At 45.4% G+C, this 26,173-nt stretch overlaps 2 protein-coding genes and 1 non-coding gene across 5 annotated transcripts; 2 read left to right on the top strand and 1 right to left on the bottom strand.

The window, feature by feature from the left end:
* The first annotated feature begins 801 nt into the window (after positions 1-801).
* Positions 802-20,073, top strand: tbl1x (transducin beta like 1 X-linked). Of its 3 annotated transcripts, none has more exons than XM_057040909.1 (15): positions 802-1,158; positions 14,024-14,127; positions 14,448-14,593; positions 14,671-14,890; positions 15,668-15,800; positions 15,989-16,130; positions 16,233-16,296; positions 16,431-16,528; positions 16,609-16,669; positions 16,759-16,880; positions 16,966-17,040; positions 17,123-17,250; positions 17,683-17,848; positions 17,936-18,037; positions 18,146-20,073. In XM_057040909.1, the coding sequence occupies exons 2-15, from the start codon at positions 14,070-14,072 to the stop codon at positions 18,170-18,172; spliced, it is 1,542 nt and encodes a 513-aa protein (XP_056896889.1). In that variant the 5' UTR covers positions 802-1,158; positions 14,024-14,069; the 3' UTR covers positions 18,173-20,073. The 3 variants fall into 3 exon arrangements, with proteins under 3 accessions (XP_056896889.1, XP_056897047.1, XP_056896963.1); XM_057041067.1 differs by lacking the exon at positions 802-1,158 and adding an exon at positions 9,864-9,984; XM_057040983.1 differs by lacking the exon at positions 802-1,158 and adding an exon at positions 10,017-10,126.
* A 221-nt stretch (positions 20,074-20,294) lies between these two features.
* Positions 20,295-24,880, bottom strand: gpr143 (G protein-coupled receptor 143). Its single transcript, XM_057041189.1, has 9 exons — positions 24,625-24,880; positions 23,964-24,073; positions 23,662-23,756; positions 23,392-23,484; positions 23,171-23,280; positions 22,873-22,981; positions 22,008-22,125; positions 21,685-21,937; positions 20,295-20,560 (listed from the first exon to the last, which is right to left on the bottom strand). The coding sequence occupies exons 1-9, from the start codon at positions 24,878-24,880 to the stop codon at positions 20,457-20,459; spliced, it is 1,248 nt and encodes a 415-aa protein (XP_056897169.1). The 3' UTR covers positions 20,295-20,456.
* Positions 24,881-25,979: 1,099 nt separating this feature from the next.
* Positions 25,980-26,052, top strand: trnar-acg (transfer RNA arginine (anticodon ACG)). The gene has a single exon. It is a non-coding gene; the product is annotated as a tRNA-Arg (tRNA).
* The last annotated feature ends 121 nt before the right edge of the window (positions 26,053-26,173 follow it).

Raw genomic sequence — 26,173 nt, 5'->3', positions numbered from 1 at the left:
GGGGAGGGGGGCATTAATAAAATATTGCCCTGGGCCTCTTTTGACCAGGAGAAGGCCCCGATGATGACTGCCATCAACAAAGCCGGCCCTCCACTAAACAATCACTAAAACCTAATGGGATGGAAGCACATAGGTCAACAACCTCGAATGGAATAAACGTGGAGTGAGCGTGAAATAGTTCCTGCGCGCGTATTCCTTCATGTACGGTAGGCGGAGGAATGTGTCACACCAGTGTAGAGCCGTAATGATGTCAACTTGTTATTTACTTTCCAAATCTGAATGACTGAGCAGGGCGAAAGGAGAATTAATCAGCCGCGCTGTGACCAGGCAGGCGAAAAAGAGTGGCGTGTGGGGGAGGGGCGGCTCCGAGGCCAGCTTGGCTCACGGTCTCAACTGACTGTAGTCTTTACACACGCTATATGAAGAAAATATGCAGCTATTAATACACCTCGACGCGATGTTTGCATCGTTTTCTGCTCATAACACAAAGTGCGCCGCGTAAAGTCTGTATTCGGTGCCGCTGCAGCCCAACATTTGCTGGATTTCAGTCACACACTACAATGTACAGTAGCCTTTGTGGGGAGGCATTCAGTTGACTTATGGCGGCAGGACACGCTAAGCTAGCACTTCTTACACATTAGCACGGCGCATAATAAAAGTGTCCCCCCCCTGTACTCATTAAGTCACCGACCGTCGAAGGTTCTAAACGCAGGCACGGCCGTGTTTGTATTATTCAGGTTTAAGGTCAGTTCGCCTTCACCCCCCCACCCCCCGGCTCCCTCTCCCATTCTCTGTCTACGTCTCTCTCCCGCTGCCGATCAGCGCCTGCTGCTGTCTCTTTATGTTAACTGTCCTCCTCACTGAGCGGTGAAACTCCACAGAGTACCCTGCAGCCTCGGCTACGGAAACTCGCCTCCCCCCCCCCATAACTTTACCGCCAGCTTCGAGAGTCTGAGCGAACACGGCTCCTTTTTCTCCCCCCCTCGTTAGCCCCCAAAATTAGCCGCCTGTGAGTCACAGGAGACAGCGGTCGGAACTTGAAATATGACGATAAGCAAAATGGGAGGAAAGTCGCTGCTAGCTCACTGAAGTTGGAGGTTCTCCTTGTGGAAGAGGAAGAGGTGGCGGCGGACACCACGAGTTCACTCACAATAAAAGGTACGCCAGTAAAAGTTAAACGGCATCGTTTCGAGCTGCGCCGCGTTGGCTCGGCTCGAATGTGGATTATGTGCGGGGAGAGTTTGAGGAACTGGTGATTGTAGCGTTGATTGTGAGGTTACCGGCACCGGGCTTAGTCACCCCTGGGCTCCACACGTGTGCTCGAATTCCTGCTTTTGTGATCGAATTTACTCCGGATCGGTGATAGTTAGGCAGCCTACTTTGGTCCCACGGTGGTTTTAGGCGCAGGCACGGCAGCTCCCCTCTCACGGGGCTGACTTTTGCCCGAAAAAGCACACTTAGTTTTGCAGATTGAAAGTTGTCCTATTCCGCTGAAGTGTTGGGATCTCTGCCTCATAGTGGAAACTCGCACATCCACACGGTGTAGCATGTTCCCGTTGATTTATTTAAGGCATGGAACAATAAGAGGAATGTGTAGTATAGAAATATTGCCATGCATACATCAGGGAGGGCATGAGTTTGGTGGGGGAGGGGGTCATATGTACTAGACCTTGCCTGCAGATTTCTAGGTACAGTCAGTGTTACTGTACTTTAAAGGTGTAAATTGGGCTGTGTGTGTTTTCACCATTTAGCACAAATCACAATATTCTGATCACAATTTGAGTCATAGTACACCTTTATTGCTTGCTTGTGCTCCAGAACAGGGGCTTATTGATATCTAGAGATACTATTTGCTTTATTTTTTTTAGTTGTTTTAAATAGCTGTTGTAAATGGGTGTTTCTGTATTAAAATTGTAGATTAGGTCAAAGGTCTATTCCACTGTACAAATTTTAAAAAAAAAACCTGGCAGAATCCAATGCTGCAAAAATAGTGTGACACAGTGAGCCGCTTCAAAAAAAAAACCCAAAACATTTTAACAAGCAACTACAAACGGGGACTTGTGAGCTCACAGATTTGCACAATATATGTGATTAAGAGTTGCGCAACTTTTATTTCCTGTTGCAGAAGTGTGGTAGAAAATATTTTACTGATATCTCCACTGTTGCTCAATCAGTCTCTCAAATTATTGATGCCCCCATTTATGCTCTTCTAGTGATTGTGGAAGTAAATCTGCTTGTTTTGCCCAGAGGGAGTCAAATGTCCTCATGTCAGATTGATGTGTCTCTTTTAGGAACTGTTAGATTAAAATAATTGTGATTATAAGGTGTATTTTGACATATTTGTCCATTTTTAGTATAAAATGAAAAAAAAAAACCCACTGTCAACTTTCATGCAAACCAGTTTAAACGCAAAGATAAGAAATGGTTGCTTTGCTGCAGCAGTAACAAAAACTAAACCATCTTGGGGATCAGAAATCTCTTTACAAACCATGTAGTTTTCATAAGAACCATAGAAACTAGCCACCTGTGGGAGGTAGTGTAACTGATTCCCTACACAGTTTCACCAGTTTGTATTTAAACTGCTCGTAGGAACTGTTCATGACTTTACTACAACATCTATAAACCATGAGCAAAGGTGGTGTCGCTCTTATTTACAGTAAATGATAAGGAGCATGTGTGTGTGAGTACATAGGAAGTGAGGTCACATGGTATGACTCAATAAAGAATAAATCATCAGCAATAAGAGGTTGTTGGTGTCCACAACAATTCTGCATTTTCAGGTGGAAAATAAGCTCAGCAGCATCCCCAAATGTCTCGTTGTGGGTCTAAAGCTCACAGAGGTGTGTGTGTGTCTCCTTCAGTGCAGATTTAGCAATGTTGGGATAACCTCAGGGTGTTCAAAATGTCAGTGATTGTTTTCAAGCCTCAGATATCAGTCTGGAAAATATTCCCTCTCCTGCAAGAAGATACTGCTTCCTTTTTAAAGAGCTTCTTTAAGTGACTTTTGTGTCTGAGTGGTTTGTCAGAATAGTAGCAGAATGGTGCCAAAGCACGCGCACACACACACATACACACACATACACCTCCTCTAAATCACTGACAAAAATTCATCCTTGATAATTGTCATTTGCATCCTTAAAATCTAGGACACAAGACTCATGTAACATGTTGGCAAGGACTCCTTTTGGGTGGTTGTGGAATCAGAGGTAACAACAACACTCCTGCTGCAGTTGGAACAATATTGGCCCCCTCTGTTATGCTTTACCATAATATTTATACAGCCCGGGGAAGTGTGACAGAGGGGCAACAGGCCCAGAAAGCACCAACAGGAAGGTGCTACTGGCTTGCTTTGCTCTAATTGCAGTGGTTACAAGAGCAACTTTTGTGGCACCAATTTAAAAAAAGAAAAAGAACAATGGGTGTTTTATGACATCTTTATGCCCGTGTGAGCCCACTTTACACCTTCTATTTCTGAATCAACCAACGTGTTTGTCAGTATCTCATTTGTGCACGTCCCTGATAGCTCGAAGAGCTGCTCTCATTTGTGATTGGTTTATATTTTTCCCAGTATTTTCTAAACAACACTTAGATATTTGGACAAATATCCTTGTTCATCTTGTTCCGGAAGCACGTAATTAAATCATTTCATCGGGATGTAGTTTGTCTCTTGCTTACGCTCCTGTCCTTTTTATAAGATGAGATGCGCAAAGCTACCATTTGTATAAAATGATTAAATACTGTTTGTTATTCGAAATGCATGTGTTTGCCAGGAACAGGATGAACTGAAGCGCATAAGCCACGACATTACATCCAACATTAACTGTGTCCAAAACAGAAATATATCCTCGGCTCGTAAGTAGGGCAAGGAAGTCCCTGAGAAAACCCGTGTCAGCACTGCAGGCCTGTAAATCTCTGTATCAGACTGTCCAAATATTTCTGTTGCAGTATTTATTCGTGATAAGCCACAGGGGGTGCTGAGCCCTTCTCTGCCTCCAAAGGATACAGTTTGCACGGGCTACCAGCCAATTGACAGAACGTGGGTACTCTGATATAACACCCATACAAGTGAGCTACATTCGGGCTGCGGTCGTTTATGAAAGGTTCCGGCACCGCCGGTGGAGCTGTTTGTCATTGCCTAGGTGCACCTTTTGAGAGATCACCCCAATTTTCCGAGTGCACAACAGCAGAGATGGAGAATACCGTTTGGAAAATATCACCCAGGTTGAGGCTTGTGGAAAATCATGGGTTTTGCTGTTTTCTTCTTCTTTTTCTTGATTTCTTCTTCTTTTCTTTCAATCCTGTGTGGTTGCAGCGGTGCGTCATTCATTTATTACTACGGCTCTTCCGTACTTTGTTTAGAGCAGTTTCACGGCCACACTCACGTTATCATCATTGCTATCTTGTGAGGAGCCTGATAAACCCATAATTAATAAATAAATCCATAACTAGCACTGAGTGTAGATGTATCAGTGTGGCTTTATTACTGTATATGGTGTATACATTTAGGAGCGTTCATCCTACATGTTTTGGCATATTCTGTGTCAGACGTTAAAAGAAATGGCTAAAAAATAAGTCAAGACAATACAGACAATGGCAAAAAGTGGTAATATCCCAGAACTATGTGTGTGCGCATCATAGTGAGAAGAAAACTGGTGATCTATCACTAATGTAAGTGTCCTGCTGGGGTAAAAAAAATAAAGTGGCCAGTTCAGCAGACGCAGGTGGGTGACGGGGAAGTGAGCAGGGCAACTCAATTGACTTGAGACAAGTCTAGAACATGTCCCCGATTGGTTGAAAGACTGGAATCAAAGGCACCGTGGGACAGCCGGTGGATAGCTAACAGTCAGAAAAGTGGGTTATTATCACAGCAGGGATCCTGCGATAGTTCATTTACACTGCGGATGAATAGCAGAGCCACCGTAACGTAGCGCTGCACGGCGAATCGCAATGAGCTAGCCTTTGTGAATGAGTTTTGTGACCTCATTTTTAAATTAATACTGTGTTTGTAGGCAGGCGTAGGCAGTTTCTTTTCTCTTTTCTTTCTTACCTTTAGGTGATCTCATTCCCAACAGCTAATCTCACTCTTAAGCATGTAAACCCATTCACCGAGTGGCAAGAAATGTATGTAGTGCGTTAGCGCCAGATAGGCTGATGCTAAATGTGACAGCGTTGTTAATGACACTGCTGGGTGACATCTTTACTCTTTGTTCCCTCGCGCTCAGCGGAGTGAATTGAATGTGACCGAACACCTTCCATTTCTGGCCTCTTTTGTTACAGAGCAATCGCCTGGCTGCTTTAAGTTTCCTCCCATTGCATTTACATCATTCTTTTTCTAATGTATAAAGCTACAGCCAAATACCAGTGAGATAAAAAGCCCAGCCTCTGATATTCAATCTGTGTGTGGATAAGAGAGCACTGATCACTGCTTGAGTTATATGTAACTGTTTAGGTTATGCATCTGCCACCCACAAGCTGGAATAAATAAGCCAGCCAAACCTAATGTTATATTTGCAGGTTGTGGGTCAATGTACGCATCACAGAATGCGTACAAGCAACAAACTGAGCCGTAAAGCTCTAAGATTGAAATTGAATTGAGATACTTTTCTCTTGTGTCTGTGTGCTACAGAGAAGTGCCTTTGGTAACTCCACAGATCTTCACTGTTAGCACAGACATGGATGCCTGTATTTGCCTGCACTGGACAAACATTCTCTTCTCAGAAATAGATTTGCAGCACTGCTGCACTTAGACATGAAGTGCGTTTACGTTCGAGTATTTGTTTTTATGCTAGTATTAAGGCAAACATTTACCTGCTCTGTTCTCATTTAAGAGGCTCTACAATAAATGTGTGTTCAGCATTTATAATAAAAAGTAATCTTTAAATAGGAGCTCTTAAATAAATGTATGTGGCAAATTGCCGTAATGCCCCATTTAATTACATTTTCACAGCTGTGGCAGCTGGACGGTAAAGCACCACCTGAATGGAATATTAAGGTGTATTCTGAATCCTAACAAGTAAAGCACCTATGCTCAGAGAGCTGACAGTAATCAGAGCTGAGCTAGCTTTACTATAAAGAGACTCAACCCCTCTGTTCTGTCACCTCTCTGCTGCCACCGATGCCGCGATCACAGGCAGAAATGTGACTCTCTGGAATAATAGTCACCAGGGCTCGCTCCTGTGACTGCGTTTACTCGGCATGGACATGCTCATCAAAGCCTGTGTTACTGCAGTCATGCACGCGTCTCATTGTCTTTGTAGGTGCCATTTGCTTTGGAGGATGGTGCACGGTGACGAGGGACCTTTGGTGGTGTGTGATGCCGTGTAAACGCTGGGTGAAAAGCGAAAAACACCCGTGCAATGGCTTCAAAATGAAGAACAGTATTTCAGCTGCTTGTCTACCTTGTTTATTTGGCCCTGATCTCAGATGGAAGGGAAGTGCAAGGAGAGTGGGGGGTATATAGGATGGCATGAGCAGCTGTTGACAGAGAAGCAAGATCCTCTTGTCACCATAGCAACACTTGTATAGCCCACACTGGTGTGTCTCTGTTTACGGCTTATTTGTGCAATCTTCATCTCGCCGAACAAAGAATAACCGTGTTTTTCCCCCCCTCTGCTGAATGTTAACATTTCAGATTTGGGGAGAAATTAGACCTGTAGAAATGTACATTTACACTACAATATAAACACGTTTGTTCACACGCGTGCATACTTTCCTCCCTTTAAAAAAAAAAAAAAGAAGCAACAGTTTATTTCCTTACAACTGGATGCATTTGCATTGTTGTCACTTTACAGCCTGATTCCTTGCGGAACGTTTTAGTCAGGTGTATTTTTAATAAAACACACAACAAATAGAAGTCTGAATGTGTTATTTGCACAGTGAAATCCAGGGTAAATGAGACCGAGTCAGGCTCTATGTGTTCCTTTTTCATGGGTTTAAATTAGCGGGTGCATATTCATGCAGTGTGAAAGCGGGTGTCGATGAAGCGTTGGTATCAGAAATGAAATAACACATCTGATCAAGATAAAACTGCTCTGTATCATAGGAGCTTTCGCTGTCCCACTATCTCCCCCACACAACAAATTTACTGGCTCCCCACCCCCACACAGCCCTATACACACACGCATGCCCCAAAGCGACGCCTTCCTTGTGTGCGTACATGAATGCATACACACGTGAAGCGAGAATCTCTTCTGGTATCAGAGGAGAGCAAATTAAAGCAGAAAATCAAAGCGATGACATTTGCAGTAACCAGCAGGTGTATTGCAGTTTTTCTGTTCTTTGATTGAATTCCGCCTGTGAAAAGAAAGAATTGTTCAGCATTTCGAATCAATGCTCACCACTGACTTATTACATGGTTTTGAAAATAAAAAAGTATTTGGGTTTTTCTTTTTTCTTTTTTCTTTTCTAACAGCTTAAAATGCGCTTAAATTTCTGACAGCGCTGCCTGGAGCATGTAAATTGAGTGATGTCATTTAGGTTGGTGGTTTCAGACTACAGTTTAGAAAATGTCGTGTCAGGGTGTGGACTGAGAGGGAAATTAGGTTACCAGACACTCGCCTGTTTCTCATCTCTGCACAGCCTGTGGTGTGTGTTGCCGTGGTACGACTGTGGCACAATTCAGGGAAATGTGCAGCCCAGTCAGGGAGACACCAGGTTTCTTGGAAGAAAAGTCAACAGATCTGGGTTTGCTGCCCTGATAAGAGTATTACGTAGAAAACCAGTGGGTACATTTGCATTCACAGTTTATTTGAGCTATTCTCAAAAGTGGACTTTGGCGTCTCGTCGGAATTCTTTCCTTGTCCCAGTTTACACGCAACAGAGTTAAACTGCTGGCTGACAGGAAGAAGCCGTCCTCCTCGCCCCCAGGGGGCGATATGCAGCCTTTGGGTGGGTTAATATGGCCGCCTTTCCAGTTGAAATGTTACACCACACAATGGAGTCCGGTGGTATTTTGAAGAACAGGAAAATGGATAATCGCCAAGCTTTGTTCATGTGTGTAATGCTTTGCCTAGTGTGGAGACGAGATGCCCCCTCTCCCTCTTGGTCATGGTGGTTTTGAGAGGCAGACAAAAACGCCGTATGCTAACGCCAGATTTCTTGTATCTTTCATGCACAGTGGTCTAGTTCAACTCCGATGAAGTCGTTCATACACGCATATACGGTTGTCCAGTTTGGGTCATAATCTGTGTTTTGAGGCCTGTTTTATACAACAGTCTGAATGATCTTTAGATTTAAAGCTATTTATGGTCCCCATCTCCTCCTGAAAGGTGACTTGAGATTCTTGTGTTTGTGTGGGAGACCAGATAGAGGGGGAGAGAGGCATTTTTATACCAGCTCTATAGTTTGAGTCTTTTTTTAGGATGAGGTTTCTCTCCTGCATCCCCGTTTGAACTTTCAGATGCCGGGAAATGCTGTTTTACATCATTTTTCCTGTTAACTTCAGGAGATGTCTGCTTTCAAACTAGACTGTTTGTTGTGCACATTAAAGACCGTGTGGTGGTTGAATAGCGTGATATTATTTCGTAACCGTGAAGAGGAAGTTTATTACAAAGCGCTGACGTGTTGTCTCCATCTTGGAGGCAGACGTGTGCGGCGCAGAATGATACAGGCCTTGCAGGTAATATAAGTGCATAATTCTAGTTGAATTACTCCTTTTATCCTCTTTTATTCAGTCCTGTCTTTTGTGTTCTGAAGTTTGGACAGTAGAATCTCCCTTTGCGGGTGGTTATCTGTCATTTTCACTCGCTGTTGACAGTAAATGAAAACCCGAGCTTGCTGGGGATTTTCTGTTTTATATAATGCTGATGACTTTAGGTATGAGAATGGGTCTTTGGTCCGGACTCTCATCAACCCCTCTGAACCATGTGGGACACTATGTCCTTGATGTTGTTTGAATATTCTGTTGGGGGAAGCTAACATTTACAATTTTCTATTGTAGTACATGACAGAATGTAACAGCATAAAGCTGCTTTTTGTGTAATTCAGTGGTTGTTGCACGCGTGACCCCATTGACCCTCATTAGCTGCTCACACTGGTACGTCTTTGGAGGGTTTCCAGTGAGGATCCAGTCCACCTCAGCGTGGCACCGATGCTGCAGTTGTAACAGCACAACGCTGTCTGGCTCCAGTTTCAACCGTGCCGCTGTTGCTGACAGGTGAGGTTGTAATCGTAGACAAACACGTCATGCTATTCCCGTTGTTAAACGCTTTCGAAGGTAGCACACGCGAGACAATGTTGCCGTGGGTCTGTTAAATTTCATTTTGCTGTTACTGGGTTGTGTTGTTACACCACGCCGCAGTTAACAACACATGGAAGACCAGTTATAAGACTTCACTCGTGTCATAGGTTTGAATCTTGCTGATTGGTTGCTTTTCCTCGTCTTTACTCCAGATAGCGAATCAGATTAAGGTGAAATGAGAATGGCTGTGAGCCAGCCTCTCAAATGCTGGTGTGTGTGTGTGTGTGTGTGTGTGTGTGTGTTGAAATTGTTTACTTTCTGGCAGCCTTCCACTTCCCTTCTCCTGCCCTGTTCTGTTAAAGTGGAGCAGCCAATCGCAGCCATCTTTCTAATCAACCTCCGTCAGAGAGGTTTATGGAGCAGTTGACCGTCGGGGCGTTTCGTCACCACTTGTCAAGCTCCAGACCAGTTCAGCCAGCCAACGCCAAGCTTGTGGTCCAACACGTTGAAGGCCGGCCCTGGCGAGCATGCGGTCATCCACGGTGTGTGAGGGGGAAGTGTTGTCTTTGGACACTCCGCACTTCCTTCTGCCGTGTTTTGCCGCCCTACACTGGTCTGTCGCTAAGTGACTCATTGTGAGTAACAAACTAGAAACGGTCGCTGTTGCTCGCTGGTGATCAGTGTTGATTATGCAGCTGCTGCATTCCACGGCCCCGTCTATATTTATCCCCCCGCCCCACAAACAACAACAACAACAACAACAGGAGCAGCAGAGAGCCAGTCTCAGCTCCAGCCAGGCTTCAGAGGTGGGATTTACTCAACAGAGCAGTTCAAGAGAAAATGGCTGCTGTTTCCAGGTCTGCTGTGCACATCTGTCAGAAAGTGACCGTGCAGGAGAAAATGAGGTCTCGGGCGTGCTCGTCTTTCAACACTCGGGCTGCTTGTGCGGTGTGTCATTTCTCCTATATTTTTGTGATTGTATTAAGTGCGATCAGCTCCCAGTGCTGCTTTCACATGCATTATATTTCTGTCCATGTTTCTGTTTATGTTGTAAAAGATCAAATTTGCAGCTTATCAACGGTTCCGACTGTTTGACATGGCAGTGCAAAGCTGCAGCGCTGTATTTGTTAGTACCCTGGATGAGTTTAGCTCCTGTCAGGTGCAGCCAGAGAGCTGATGGAGCTCATTCTTTCCTGCCAAAACGACATTCTGTATCTGTTCAATTAGCTAAATTGACTGGTTTATTTTAAAGAACCTCCCAAAAAAACGAACCTATTCCTGTAACTTCCACATTAGACGAAGTGAATCCGTGCTTAATCAGTTAAATGCACCTTTTATCTGATTCGGTAATAGCCTATAATTATGGCGTACTTTGGACTGCAGCACAAGTAAATATATTACGCATTACCTCACAGATTCAGTTGGTCAAACCTGATATCAGTTACCTAAAGGATTACTCATTTACTTATAGAATATTTTTTCATTTACTGACCTTTTAAAAATGTGTTTAACCGAGAGAATTCTTTGAATTTACTCAATAACGTTTCCATTTTAACAGTCCTTTGGGAACTGGATGGTTTTCATCATTGCAGGCAAAGCGTTAGTCCTTCTGAATCTTGGACTAAGATCTGTGGAGCTCAGTCTGTTATTTAACTCAGGATCAAATCCAAAAGACAAAGATTATATCTGACCACCGTTATTCCTGTCTGTTCAGTGTAGGACTGAGAGTGTCCTTGTCCTCCGCTAGCACGTAATCCATGCATTTACCTGAAACAGAGGCAGCAGACCTGTTTTAAAAGCATAAAGACCCACCTTTATTCCTTCATCTCATGTAGGTTTAATTGACTCATTCAGCTGAGACCTGTTGTAAACATTAACACTTTCAGACTCATATTGGGTTCACGTTGGTTCACATTGGGACACATTTGTGCTGTGACTGTTGCATAAGATCTGTTTGACTGTCTCTCTGCGTATAAAATCCATTATTATTTGTATTTTGCCGACCTGGTCGCGTCGATTCGCCCCTAACGGCTTCACGTCTCGCCGATAAATCCACGAGATGGCCATTTATTTGCCGTGCTGTTTTTATAAACTGGCAGCAGATTTGAAGGTGACACAAGGTCAAACACACCTCATTCTGCACAGCCGTTATATCTTTGCTGCTCCCCTAAAGGGACAGTTGGCAGGTGAGTATGTTTTTTTCTTTTAAAAACCAAGGCTTCATACACACTGAAGAACACTGAGGTAAATCTGGCCTCCATTAATCTCGATTGAGACTAGTCCATTTAGGAAGCCCTGCAGTCAACCCAGCAATTAGCCTGCCTGCTAACTCTGACGACTGACAACCTCTGTTCCAAAAATAACACTTCCATGATGGGAGGGGGGAAAATCTTATGCTCATCTGCACTTGTTTTTTGTTCTGAGCCATGAAAGTATTGATATAAAGTCAAAAACTCTGGAATGAATGATCCGGTTGTGTCACGAGGACTGATTAGTGTTCTGCGTCATGGCATGAAGCGGCTGTGAATTCATGAAGCCGTTTTTTCTATGTCCACGGTTTATGCTGAAAATACTCACCAGTCAGGACTGGACCAGTCAGGAACAACGACACCGCTGATGAGATGCGTGCAACCGAATCCTATCAAATCGTCACGGATAAAATTCAATAGCACGCAAGCCCAACTGCCGATTGTTGCTTTTCTCCATTAATAACAGGTTGAAATGACAATTCAAATGTTTGTCTCTCCAGCCATTAGTGAAGTGTTGACTTTTGAGATGCTAAGTGTCAATATTGTGCCTCCAGTAAACTGTATATCTCCAGTTTCTGTTGTATATTTTTACAGTGTAAACAGCCGGTGCAGTAGCAGCCTTTTTCTTCTTCCTTTTTTGTGGTGGCTGGTTTTTTTTTCCCTCGGGGATCATTTCTCCAGCATCATTTCTCACGTCAGTGGATAAACCCGAGAGCCGGGCTAGCTTTTGCCGGCTCCGCTGTCGGGCTCATTGTTTGGTCAGAGAGGATCCGACTGTCCTGGGAGTTGTGTAATGGAACACGACATCACGAGCCCATCTGATAGAGGGATTATTTCGGCTGTTTTGCGTTGCTGGAACATGTGCTGCTCCAGGCTGCCTCTTAATTACGGCCCTAGTTGTTTGGTATGTAGTTGTAGTGGCATGGCTTTGATGGCAATTCCTTCCTAGCCGATTACATAAGATGAAGAAAAACATGGCCATAGCGGGTTAGAGGAGCTTTTTTTTTTTGGCAGGATGTAGCATCTCACTTCCTTCTCATCTTTTTTGAGAGTTGCACAACACTGAAAAAATGCTGAAAGAGTTCTCTGCCATGATGATGTCTGATTCACATACTGGATATGAAACATGAGCTGTTTTAGCATTCTAACGCACGAGCGACACATACCGAAATATAGTCTATTTTATTAATGTAACAGTGTACCGAAGGTGGTCAATGTAGATCCTGGAAACATTAGTCACTTGTGTATTATCTGTGAGCCGAGTGGGTGTGTGAAATTCCACTTTGAAAATGCATTTCAGTTTACCAGAAGTTGGTTTGAACGGTGGATTATTCTACATATCCGTCAGCATTTACAGTTAATTGGGGATTATTTGAGGACATGGTCCAAAAGACATGAGGCAATTGTTTTCAGTGTCAGTGTCCGTACTGAAAGCATTTCCAACTCAAATATAACGCGTTTCACAAGATATCTTGTTTTAGCTTCAGCTGTGTGAAGAGGAAAAGGACCTTATTTTGTGGCGGCATGGGTTTCATAAGGCATTATCCCAGTCATGCAAGCACATACTCTATATAAAAGAACATAGAAAGGTGGAGGAGTAAATAATTCATGTAGAGAAACATGTTCAGGCCCTCTGGCTGTATGCCCATTGGTAATTGGGACAACACCATTCTCTATTTTTCTCCATCTCTCTTGTTGCTCTTGTTGCTATGTTACCAAAGGGGAATTTGAGTGGGCCTGGACAGTGTTTGGAGTGAAAGACAGACAACTGTGCCGCCTTCATACCTGACAACACCCCTTCATTTCAGAGAGAAATCTCCCTATTGGAGATTTGGAGCGGTTAAACAGTATATGTTTCGTTATGTTCCAGTAGGTGGACTATAATTGGGACTAGGCTACATTCCAGACACCTGTCTGTATCCGTGTGGCGTATGTGTAATGTATAAAGACATTTACGCTGCTCCATATGGCCCATGTGTGAGGTGGTGCTCAACAGAGATCTGCTTCTTCTGCCCGAGCACAAAATCCTTGTGGAATAGAAACTAAAATCTAATTTCTTTTCCTCTCCCTCATTTCCAATGTTGGGGTGATATCAGTTGAACATGACTGTATTTGCTGATTGATTGGAACTCAACTGGAAGGTCAGACTGGCTCCTATGAGCATTTTGCCATCTGCGCTTTTCTGTAATTTTACCTAATGATTAGGAGAAAGGCTTTTAATATGCTTACTGCTTTGTCAGGGCTCTTTCATTCCAGAGAGCTGGCTGGGTCACAAGCGGGAAGAATCATTCAGTTCTTCGTGGAGGCAGATGGATGTAGATACTCTCTTTGAATGCGAGATACAATAATTTATGCATTCAGTGCTAGACGCGCCTTCACAACTGAATACATTGACATTCAGCAGAGGGATCTGTGCAATGAGTGTGAGCGGTTAGTAACAGAGGCTGTGTGCCAGTACTGTGCTGTATGTTATATAATTACTCAGTTGCATCATTGGAATTTTGCAGCGTCCAATTTGTGTTTTCTAGAGATCCATTATGCTTTATAATGATTTCATTAGTAATAATGTCACATTGACCAGTACTGATGTTTTTAGGTGGTCACAGCCTTCCAGCATACCTCCTCTGTTTCTTTGGGCTAAGATGAGTATTACCAGTGACGAAGTCAACTTCTTGGTCTACAGATACCTTCAGGAATCAGGTTTGTGTCACTTCTGCTCTGCTATAAGCTGTGGGGGCATGTTATATTACCAACAGATAAACAAATCGGCTCAGATCAGATATTTCTAATAATGCTTGATGCTCATTGCAGTACTAATTACCTCGTTGCTATATCAACCTCTAGTATGGCTTAGAGGTTGCCATTGATGCTGACTGTATATCATTAATTGGCACACTCGTTACAACAATGAGGCTTTCTGTTGTTGTGATAGCATGTTCTGATGATTATTTGTGTCCTGTTTGTGCACCTTTTAATTTGTACTCTGTTGCTAATGAAGATAATGGTGTTTTGTGTTTCAGGTTTCTCACACTCAGCGTTCACCTTTGGCATAGAGAGCCACATTAGCCAGTCCAACATCAATGGAACACTAGTGCCCCCTGCTGCACTCATCTCCATCCTGCAGAAAGGGCTTCAGTATGTGGAGGCAGAGATCAGCATCAATGAGGTGACAGCATGCACGCTAACGCTTCTCTGTTACATCTGCTGGCTTTAGTAGTGACTGACTGCCCTTTTTCTTGACAGGATGGTACGGTGTTCGACGGCCGGCCGATCGAGTCTCTGTCGCTCATCGACGCGGTCATGCCAGATGTGGTGCAGACACGACAGCAAGCTTTCCGTGACAAGTTAGCCCAGCAGCAGGCGGCTAATGCCACAGCTGCCTCATCCTCTGGAATCCAGTCTAACACCCCAAAGAATGGTGAAGCCACTGTTAATGGAGAAGAAAATGGCACTCACAACATGAGTAAGCGCCAGCAGCATTTTTTACAGTGTAATGTTATTGTTCCTGATTCTAGTGCACTTAAGTAGTTTTTACATTCCTCTCCAACGGCGCACATATTTTGGTTTCCTCTTCTAAAGGGAGCCAGTTATAATAATGTCCTGCAGCCAGCGTGAGCTGTTAACTTCAGATCTCTGGTTGTTACGGCTGCAGTTTTATCTGCACCTGGAGACAGCAAGAATGGGAATTAATGACGGCGACTCCTGTGCCGTTTTAGATCATTGCTAGCATCAGAAAGCAGCCCGACAGTTGCATTTGTCTGTTTCTTGGGAGCGTTGGTTATTTCTGCTACACTCTGTCAAAGCAACCTCCTGGTTTTCCTGAGAAACAACCGCCACATGGTCTCGCAGCATTCCATATCATTAGCAGCTGCTGAACTTCATCTGTGGCCCAAACCGGACGAGGGTAGAGTTGACGATGCCGACAACAAGGGGGGAGTTTGTGTCCGCGCATCCACTTCTGTAATTTCACAGTGCAGACGGCAACAACAAGAGCGTGGCGTGAGATTTCACAGTTTGAGGGCACGCGGAAGGTTTTACATGTTGCTGCAAATGAACATTAATGGGACATTCCATTACAAAGCTATTAGTGTGGTTTCCCTTCCTGCTGAGAGCACAATTATGGAGAAGACATTCAAAATGGATCAATATGTGTCTTTTTGTTTGCTGAGCTGTTGGTGCTGATATACTGTAAGTAAACACACGTGTCAGTAAACACGTGCGTCTGCCTCCCTCTGCTCAGATAACCACAGTGAGCCCATGGAGATGGATGTCGATGTGGAGATACCAGCCAGCAAAGCCACGGTGCTCCGGGGCCACGAATCTGAGGTCTTCATATGTGCCTGGAACCCTGTCAGCGATCTGCTGGCCTCTGGGTGAGTTCCTGCCGGTGCTGAAACAGATCTCCATTCATGTCGGATGAGTCATACATCATCGTAACAACGCTTTGGCTCTTTTTTCTGAAGATATACGACTTTGTTAGATCTAAGGCTGACATGTTGATATTGGGATAATCTATTGACCCCCCTTCCCCCCCATCTGGATTCATTGATATTCTGTTCAGCTCCGGGGACTCGACTGCACGGATCTGGAACCTGAATGAGAACAATAACTCCAACTCCACCCAGCTGGTGCTGCGCCACTGCATCCGAGAAGGAGGACAAGATGTCCCCAGCAACAAAGACGTCACCTCACTAGACTGGAATGTAGGTTCCCGATAGTCAGACCTCCTCTCTCCTGGATGAGGTAAATGACCTCTGCATCTGCTGTCAGTTGAGTAGCAGCTCTGTTTTCTCTCCATCCAACAGAGCGATGGGACTCTCCTGGCAACGGGATCTTATGATGGATTCGCCAGGATATGGACAAAGGATGGTATGTCCATCAATCCTGGGTGTTGTTGCTCTGCATTGAGCTTGGATCATTGTTATCCGGAATAATCTGTAATCTCTGTGATTCGTTCGGAAGGATGTTTTGTCAAACAAATGGATCTGACTTTTATCCATTAGGAAATCTGGCAAGCACCTTGGGGCAGCACAAAGGGCCCATATTTGCACTTAAGTGGAACAAGAAGGGGAACTCTATTCTTAGTGCTGGTGTAGACAAAGTAAAGTCGTCGGTGTAATTTAAAATATTCTGCTTTCACCTTGATGAGTTTGCTAAGTAACCCTCTTTTTTATTTTCCAGACGACAATCATTTGGGACGCACACACAGGAGAAGCCAAGCAGCAGTTTCCTTTTCACTCAGGTAAAGGGAGATCGGGTTGTGCCGTGAACAGTGTTTTCATGTATGGTTGTGCTTGTGGGGGGGTCGTTAACGAATGAGACCTCCCACAGCTCCAGCCCTGGACGTGGACTGGCAGAACAACACCACCTTCGCCTCCTGCAGTACAGACATGTGCATCCACGTGTGCCGTCTCGGCAGCGACCGACCCCTCAAGACCTTCCAGGGACACACGGTAAACTGCTACTTCTGTCCCTCATCTGTCTTTAAACGATCCCTGCTAGATTAAGAGGGGCACTAATGAGGTTTGTGTGCGGCAGAATGAAGTTAATGCCATTAAGTGGGATCCGTCGGGCATGCTGCTCGCCTCCTGCTCCGATGACATGACGCTGAAGGTAACACTCGGTCCTCACGGCCCCTGAAGTCACGACTGGCGATTTGGACTTCAACACATTTTACTGTTGCCTTCACGTGCAGATTTGGAGCATGAAGCAGGAGTCCTGTGTCCATGACCTCCAGGCTCATAATAAAGAGATCTACACTATCAAGTGGAGCCCGACGGGCCCCGGCACAAGCAACCCCAACTCCAACATAATGCTTGCCAGGTGGGAACACCCTCGTGTTTCATTCACATTCACTTACACCCCACGTTTGATTTTAAGTGCAGAAATGTGCTCGTAGCAAACTGCAAATATGTACACGTATGGAACTGGAACATGGGAATTAGTCTGGTATTCAGAAGAAACGTCCGTGTCAAGCAGATCCAGGGGCCCCACAGTTGTAATCTCTGACCTAGATGTGTATGCGTGTGTAAATGTGTAGTTCAAATAGCACAGGAATTTACAGCTCTTACTGAGAACCCATCGTATCTGCCCTGAAGTCACTTGGTGAATAATGCTATGAATAATGGAGCTGCCCATTCTGTTCCCGCTTTAATCCCAGTTAAAACACCAGGATTATTCTATATTTTACATTCACAGATTTACTTTTCTCCTGACATTTTGTTAACAAATGTACAACTCGTGACCCTTTGGCAGTGCCTCATTTGACTCGACGGTGCGACTGTGGGATGTCGAGCGAGGTGTTTGTATTCACACACTGACCAAGCACCAGGAACCCGTGTACAGCGTGGCCTTCAGCCCCGATGGGAAGCACCTGGCCAGCGGCTCCTTCGATAAGTGTGTTCACATTTGGAACACCACGGTAAGCAAACGAGACACACAAGGATAGACGAAGCGGCGGGATGCCCTATCAGGACGCCTTCAGGAGCTGTTGACACTGTTGTTTCAGACGGGAGCCCTGGTCTACAGTTACCGGGGAACCGGAGGCATTTTTGAGGTGTGTTGGAACAGCGTTGGAGATAAAGTTGGTGCCAGTGCTTCAGATGGTTCGGTAAGCTCCTGAAGATAGCTGCCTCCTTTATTTGTCAGACACTACAATAGATTGAGAAGATTAACTATAGTTCTTCAGTTGTTTATTGGTCTCTCTTTGACCTTCCAGGTGTGTGTTCTCGATCTCCGAAAATAGCGGATTTGACACTTTGGTGACGCATCCTGAAACGTGGAGTGAAATGTTTTCCACTGACATCAGCAAACGGACTACCAAGGCTCCAAAAGAGTCCAGAGGTGGAGTGAAAGGCCTCTCACAGGGGAAAACCATCTTAGCGCAGAGGAACCAACACCAACTGGCTTCAGTGCACCTTACAGTTTGTTGATGTGTGTTTTAACTAAGAGCCCCACCATTGGACCCAATCCCGCTTCTGGGCTGCAGCCTCTTTAAAAAGGGTTCTCACAAGGAAGTGGCGTGATCCCTCCAGGCCACCGCTCCAGCCGTTATCTGGTTAAAAGTGTCCGAACACACAGCTGAGTTTTATATAAAGAGTAGAAATGTCAATGAATCACGTTTGGCTGTAAAAAGGCAACAAATGATGACCGAAATGCTCTGCTTCTAGAGTTCCTCTGAGCAAATGTTACTTGATGCCCAAATGAGCTAACTGGGGTGGTGACAAAGGAACATCAGGGCACACGTGCAGTGTCTGTCAGTGCTGGGCTGCTTCTCAGTGCCGTCGTTTGTTTCTTGCTGTTCAGCTTTCTCCACAGACGGACTTTTGAAAGTCACGGTTGAATGTGCCGCCGACGGGCTCGCTGACAGGTCGTGTTTAACAATGCTAGGAAAGGCTGGATTATCCTAATATTACCTTCTCAATTCACTGGACATTAGTCTGTTGGTCTAAGATGTGAAAAGGGTTGTTTACGAAGAGAATCTACTCCCTTTTTGGATGTAAATTTCAGAATGTAAAGCTATGTAAATTAGAGTATACACAGCCTTATATACTGTGTATATATGTTTATATCCAATCTGTAGAGGCTCGTTAATGACTAGAGCTGCCACCCCTGCACACCACAAAACCTCTAAGCTTCTAATAATGCAGTCTGTCTCTTTGATAAGAATATTCACGTCTGATGCATCAAGTTGATTTGGGGCGAGTTGGAAGCGACCTGACTATTGATCCTTTGAAGCGAGGTGTGTATGTCCCTGCATTAGGTCACTCTATGGGTAGTGATGCCGGAGGGAACGGTCACCACCACCGTGCTCTGCTTGTTCTTTGCTTTATCTGTCGTGCAGAAACCCAGGAATACATCTGAATTAGCATTACCATAGCTTCTCTTTGGCACTTTCCTCTGAACAATCTACTGAAAAGTTAATTGCACATTTTGGCCAGAAGGTGGAGGTCAAGCAAAAAAAAAAAGTCCCGGCGATGTTGCTGTAAAAGTAAAGGCTACGGGTTTATTAAACCTTCCAAATGCTGCCGGCTGATCAGAGTTGGTCGGATTTGACATTCCTGTGTTGTGGACTTGTCTTCAGATAAGTGCAGTCTGCCTCCCTCTACTCAGTGGGACCTTATGGAAACGTAATATCTTCCAAGTAATTCGCCACCTGTTTGATTTGCTTTTTTTCTGCTCCTTTCTCTTTTAGTCCGTGTCTAGAGCCATGTGAAGTACACTCTTTGTGATGGTGCATATGCAAATGTTCAGATTTTGCTGAAAGTGAAGGGCAATTTCATTTTTAAGGTCCAGTGTCTAGAATTTTAAAGTATCTTTTGGAAGAAAATGAATGCATTCATATTTGTATCCATTCATTCTGTAATAGCCCCAAAATATGTATACATTTTAAGGAAAAATCCTAAACACTGGACCGATTTAATGGGTATTCAGTTGTATTGTGACTTTTATTTGAGAGCCATTATTGTCTGTGTCAGACTGAGAATTGGTGGCCTTTCTCGACAAGTCAAAGAGCCCAGTTTGGAATATGGACCGCTACCATCCCTCCCACACCCTGTTCCAGGGTGCACCAACCCGTTTCAAAGACGAAATGTTAAATCAAGTCGTTCATTGTCTCGAATAAATCGCTCTATTTTGATATCAGAATCCACAGGAGCTCACTTGAGTGATTTATATTTGTCTGAAATGCCTTTTCTGTGGGACACAACAGCAAACTTGTACACAAGGATTTAATGTATTATAAAATGTGTGCAAAAATACAGGAATGACACTAGAAGGAAACAAAAAAACATTCCGTCTGAGCCTAAATACATATAACCTAAATACATTTGTTAGAGGGTTATTAGTTGTTTTTTTTGTTTTCTTAAAAAGTCAAGTTTATTCAACTGGCTGCTGTGAGACAGAGTTCAGGAGCTTTTGGGCTGTTTCAGAAGTTCTAACTGATGAATAATATAAATGAACTTGAGACAGGTGTAAACTAAAGAAACAAGAACCACATCCTGCTGGAAAAAGTAGAGCTCGGAGGGTCTTTAGTGCTTCACAGAGTTCTCCAGCGACTCCTCATCAGCGTCTACATCCTCATAGCCTCGTAGCTCGCTGGAAATGTGGATTTCAACTGTACTAGACTCTGAACCTAGCAAGACAAAATAGGGGGAATTACTGCGGGTCACTGCACATTTCACTGTCACAGCGGCTTTGTCAGAGCGCAAATGTATTTTGGGAGTTTTTGTAATGGCATCCTGCAGTTTAGGCACGACAGCATGTAAGCTGCATCTGACTAAAGAAAGAATCCACACATCCTTTCAGGGTTGCATTAATGGAACTTTATTTCTAAAAGGACTCAGTGACACAAAACATTCAACAGCTTTTGTTTTGTACATGATACAGTACAGAAAGTGACTACAAAACTTTACAAAATGTTTGAAAAATCATCCCAAAATACATTTAGAATCATCAAAACAGGCCTTTTTTTCTGCCGTGACAGACATTTCAACTCTTAAAAGAAAAACTTGTCATCTAATTCTAATATTCAAGCGTCTCATGAACCGTCCCAAGATTTCACTAACTATTGGAGGAAGGACAATCAGCAGGAACAGGCATGGGAACCCTAAAGACTAAAGAAAATGTTGTGATGAGGCCAAAAGGCGACGGAACAAATAAGGAAATGAGCCGACTTCACACAAACCTGAGGAGGGAGCCTCGACAGCTCCAGTCAGACAACTACAGTGGAAGAAGCTACAGTCAGGAAGCAGCGCGTTGCTCCGCAGGGCCCTCAACGCATCATATCATGTCCCACGCACCTTTTCTCTTTATTATAAATATGATACTGAGGACGTTCCTGTGCAGTCGGCGTAAACACGACTGTAGGACAAACGATCTCGCAGCAGATCACAAAACATCAACAAACGGCTCGAACAACTGCAGCACCTTTTACAGCAAAAAAACGGCTCAAATCAAAGCGTCTCCCTCTCTGTAAACACTGATTCACACACGTCCCTGAAAGGAAATAAGGGTTTGCACACGTTCGTTTGCGCGCCACCGTCGACGCGCAGACAAAAGCATCGGTGACGGTCGTCACTTTGTCACGCGCAGTCCAGCACCACATGGACAACATCGGTTCCTCCGGTCGATTATCTGCCCTAGCTGTATCAACCGCAGGGAAAACCGATCCAGTCTGGGCTCGGTGAGCTGTGGAGCGTCACCAGCCCTGGTACACAGGTGAGTGGTTGCTGTTGCTGCTACTGAAAGCCCAATTACCTTCTGAGAGGATGCTGACGGTGTCAGAATGGTGGTGCCCGTTCCCCAAGGAGGTCTTCTTGGCTTCCTGAACGTGGCTCTGGTAGAGCAGGGTGGCTCCCACCAGAGGATTGTGGCTCGTGTTGGGCACCGATGTGGAGACAGACTCCCAGGCCAGTTCCCTGCTCCGCCGGGGACTGAGGTCCACGTCAAAGCCCGTCCACCCGTGAAAGGCCAGTGTGTTCAGGAAGGCCTGCATGGGGTTCAGGATGCCCTGAAGGAGTTGGAAAAGGCTGGTCAGACGGATGAAGAGGAGCTGCCCTCATGCTGTGTGGACGACCAACCATGATGAACCACGTGATGAGGGCCGTGTTTCTGACATCCCGGAAACTGCTGTCGTTGATGTCCGCCTGCATCTCCAGGTAGAAGAGGAGGCTCTCGTTGATGATGTTGGGAACCCAGCTGGAGGAACAGCACAGGAGAGGGCAGAGCCATCAGCGAGACCACAACTGGAAATAAATCACGGGATGAGACGTCCTCGTGTGAACGTGCAGCTGATTTCTGACGTGGATATCTTCATTTTATCTCCGGGGAGGAGGACGCATGGTAATTGAGCCTGACTCATGATGGTCACCCTCCTCAACAATACTGCCATGTCACTCCCATGGAGCATTGATTTAAGTAATGTTCTTAACTAACTTCTACTAAACATTTTTTTTCCAGCTTTAGTTGGTCACACGTTTTCGGTTGTACTCTCTGGGATATTCTCGGTTTTTATTTGCTCCCAGATAAAAACATGAGGCCATTTAGACGCGGCAAAGACTTCAGCTATGTTTAAGAATACCGCTTGATGACTGATTTGCAAGGACACCTGACACCCAGCAGAGGGCGCTCCAGCTGCGACAGAACCATGGGGAGCCTTCTGATGGCAACGAACTGCAGTTAATGAAGCATCTGAGGTCGTGCATGATTCTCTGTTATTGTCAGACAGCGGGAAAGGAAGTCCAGGGAAATTTACTCTTCCAGAAATGGTTTGGGAAAAAAACACCCCATAAAAACTCAGCACGAAGTCACACTTTAAAAAAAAAAGTATTAAAGAACCTAATTCTGGCACGCTAATTATCAGCGCTGGCATGAGAATGGAGTGGTGGTAACAATCTTCTCACCTCGCTCTCAACAATAAAGGAACCTGTAGAAGAAGCCACCTACCAAATAACAAACACCAGCATGATTTTAAAGAAGCGTATTTTTATCTCGTTGGCCAGGCGCCGCTCGTTTTCCGTGTAGATTCCCTGTCGTCCCTTTAGCAACGACGTGACTGTGGAAGGAAGAAGATGAGCAGAGAAGGTAGACAATTAGTGCCAAACATCAACAAATATGGACTTAATTAATGCAAACTTTTAAAAAGTCTTCTTCGTTTACTTGAATAGTTTTGATGTCTGAATCATATAGATTACAGATAACTGCCTCCGATATACTGCAAAAACAACCCCCCCCCCCCAATGACCTGCTGCAGTGGTCCGGTTAAAGAAGATGGGGTTGGCAACAAAGACCAGCAGCATGGGCGCGTACGTGGTGATGTAGTGAGGGATGGCGTGCTGGAGGCCTTGCTCACAACTGCAACAACAGCACCAGACCTTTCAGGAAAAGACAACGTGCAGCTTGTGAAGCAGAGGAGAGGCTGCGCCGAGCAGCAGCGTCTCCTCCACCGGGCTGGAGGAGCCTTACTCGGAGATGGACGGGTAGTAGAGCATGGCCACTCCTTCAGTGCACAGCAGCAGAGCCAGACCCCAGGTAATCATGTGGTAGAGGATGATGGTGCTGTCGGGGGGAGGAACAGTCATGAGACCGCAGCTAGCAACACAGGAGCTCCACGTTGTGGGGATGTGTGTTCTGCCTGTGCCTGTGCACGTGTGTGATGATTCTGAGGTGATTTCAGCGCCTCAGGTGTGGAGGCGATAACGAGCTGCGACGGACGTTGGCTGAGGCTCGGCTCACCTGATCCCTGCAGATGTTTTCACCACCAGGAAAACGTCGACGGCGTAGAAAAAGGTCCACCAGAAAGAGGCGCTGAAAAACAGCTGGATCCACATCTGCAGCACAAAACAGGAAGTGTTCAGGCGCAAGTTGCACGGTGGAGCCGAGGTTCATTCACTGTTCTGCCCGAGGCCTGTGGTGACGCTCAGTCCTGCATGTGGTGCTCATGCACAACAAGACGTGACCCACGTTGAGCTGTGGGATCGAGATTCCTCGGGATCAGCCGTGTCCCCGAGCTTTGTCTGAAAACACCCCACACCTACCGAGCTGCCCACGCAGTAGACCTCCGGCCAGACCGCAGTGCTGTTGGCCGCTGAGATGCTGTCGATGATGTTTGGCAGACCCAACCAGACGGACGACCGGAAGATAATTCCTGGGAAGAGATTGGAGCGGATGAGAGAGACCAAACCTCATTTTTCTAAAGTGAAAGGAGGGAAACGCTCCTGTTCTTTCTGTTGGGAGAAAAATGTTGATACATCATCAGCACCAAACATGTGTTTCAGAACTCCGGTTGTGTTGTGATCAGTGTTTCCATTTCCTCCACCATCACAGCGACACGAACAGAGGCACTTTTAAAAGTGTCCGTTTGCAGGGAATCACACCTTCAACACACCCACATGTACCCACAGTGAGTCAGAGGAAGAACAACAATGTGAAAGCTGGAAACTATTAATGCAGCAATATTTCTTTAAGAACCATGCTGCGAGCACGTGGCAGCTCTGACAATCATTTCTGCCAAGAAGCGATGTGCAAAAATGGCTGATAGATCTCACATTAGTCGTGTTTAGTGAGGGATGTGAAGCCTGTTATGAGTGTCTGACACAGGAAAACATATAAAACCGCCCAAAGTTTAATGGTGCAGCCACAAGAAATGAAATACTGCCGCGCGTAATTCATCCAGAAAGAAGCAGATGGAGCGTTTACCTGCGCATCCCAGCATGTCGCACACGCTGATGATCAAGAGGATCCGCGAGGAGGACGCGGGCCTCGGCAGCGGGTACTGTCCCAGCCTCCTGTATCCTTTCCGCTTGGGCAGGAGTTGCAAAATGGAAAATAAAAGGCTGAGAACCGCGCTGGCCAGAGTCAGCGTTCCGAACAGGACCGGCTGGAAGGTGACCACAAAGTCCGTCGCCGCGTCCCGGTTCGGGCAGCAGAACGTCTCCAGCCGGGGGGAAGCCATGGCGCGCCGGAGGAGACGGGAAAAGAGGACAGGAGGGAGAAGTGGGCTACGGTGTCAGAAGACAGAGACAAGAGAGAGGAAACGATCGGCTACATGACCCAAGAGTGAGAAATCACGGGGTTTGAATCATCATGTGCTTCCATTTAATCCCTGCAGTTGTAGCTTAACTGCGCCAAAGCAGCCGACAAAAGGCTGTTGTGCGCTGTAAGATGTTGTTGCCTGGCTGTAATTTAATTCATTTAACATAGAAAAACACTATGATCCAGTTAGATGCTAAAATACATGGTGATTTGTCAATATATAAAATATGAAAAGTGCTTTCTACAGTTGCAGTGGAATCAATTATAGTGACACGTTCAAATGAACACGTAAAACTGTCCTGGTGGGACACGTGAGCACAAACATGAGGAACACGCCAGCTCTGCAGCATCATGTCAGGAGAGTCAAGGGAAGTTTGAGACACATGACTCAGATTTTGCCGACAGGCTGAAGCTACCAACTGTTGATTCCAGCAGTCTTCTACTGGCATAGACTGGACACACGTGGGGGCATTATTGGATCACTGGTTTCCATCGTGCCAGTTCACAAATTCAGAGCATCAAACCAACCCTACAAAGGGCTGATGAAGGTCAAAGATAAAGGTCAGGCAGCGTCTTTTCACACACCACGTGCACAAAAATCTGAGAGAGAAGATTAGAAACAGTGAAATAAGGTGGTGGACTCTATCTACAAGCTTGTTTTTCCAACTCTGTTCATTTCCAGGGCCGATTAAGGCCGCCACGCTCCTCAGGGTCTCCACCTGTGCAGTTCAGAAGTTCAGGAGCAGATGAAGATGAAGCCAAATGAAGACCCTGATGGTGCTGGTGAGGTCGGGTCCTTCAGCAGAACACACACAGACAGCTTCATCGTTACTGGATCCCCGTCTGAATCCCAAGGCTCAGCTCCAAACAGTCATCCTGCTGCTCCTGTCAGCGTTCCCATGACCAACAAACATCACGGAGCTTGTGTCTTCCCAGTGCCTCTACCCTGTTTGACACGAGGCTGGAGTCAGAGCATCACTAGTTGCCAGCTGATCTAATCTCTGAGGCGCCATCTCTGCGGGCCAGTGGCGCAATGGATAACGCGTCTGACTACGGATCAGAAGATTCCAGGTTCGACTCCTGGCTGGCTCGCTAGAGTTTTGGGGGCAGTCAGGCTCTGAACTGGGACCCATTTGTGGACTAAAACTAAAACCTGGAACGTGGGTGGTTGCAAGAGAGTAGCCAGAATAGAATAATGAGATCGGATTATGGA

This window comes from Takifugu flavidus, chromosome 1 (assembly GCF_003711565.1).
Source record: "Takifugu flavidus isolate HTHZ2018 chromosome 1, ASM371156v2, whole genome shotgun sequence".
NCBI lineage: Eukaryota > Metazoa > Chordata > Actinopteri > Tetraodontiformes > Tetraodontidae > Takifugu > Takifugu flavidus.
Note: the sequence above shows the minus strand (reverse complement) of the source record. Positions and strands in the feature narration are given on the sequence as shown.

Coding starts and splice junctions, on each gene's coding strand:
- tbl1x (XM_057040909.1), top strand. CDS start 14,070: ATGAGTATTACCAGTGACGAAGTCAACTTCTTGGTCTACAGATACCTT. Junction 16,529..16,608: donor TTAGTGCTGGTGTAGACAAA/GTAAAGTCGTCG, acceptor TTTATTTTCCAG/ACGACAATCATTTGGGACGC. Junction 16,881..16,965: donor AGACCTTCCAGGGACACACG/GTAAACTGCTAC, acceptor TGTGTGCGGCAG/AATGAAGTTAATGCCATTAA.
- gpr143 (XM_057041189.1), bottom strand. CDS start 24,880: ATGGCTTCCCCCCGGCTGGAGACGTTCTGCTGCCCGAACCGGGACGCG. Junction 23,485..23,661: donor AAAACATCTGCAGGGATCAG/GTGAGCCGAGCC, acceptor TCCCCCCGACAG/CACCATCATCCTCTACCACA. Junction 20,561..21,684: donor CGTCAGCATCCTCTCAGAAG/GTAATTGGGCTT, acceptor TTGTCTTGCTAG/GTTCAGAGTCTAGTACAGTT.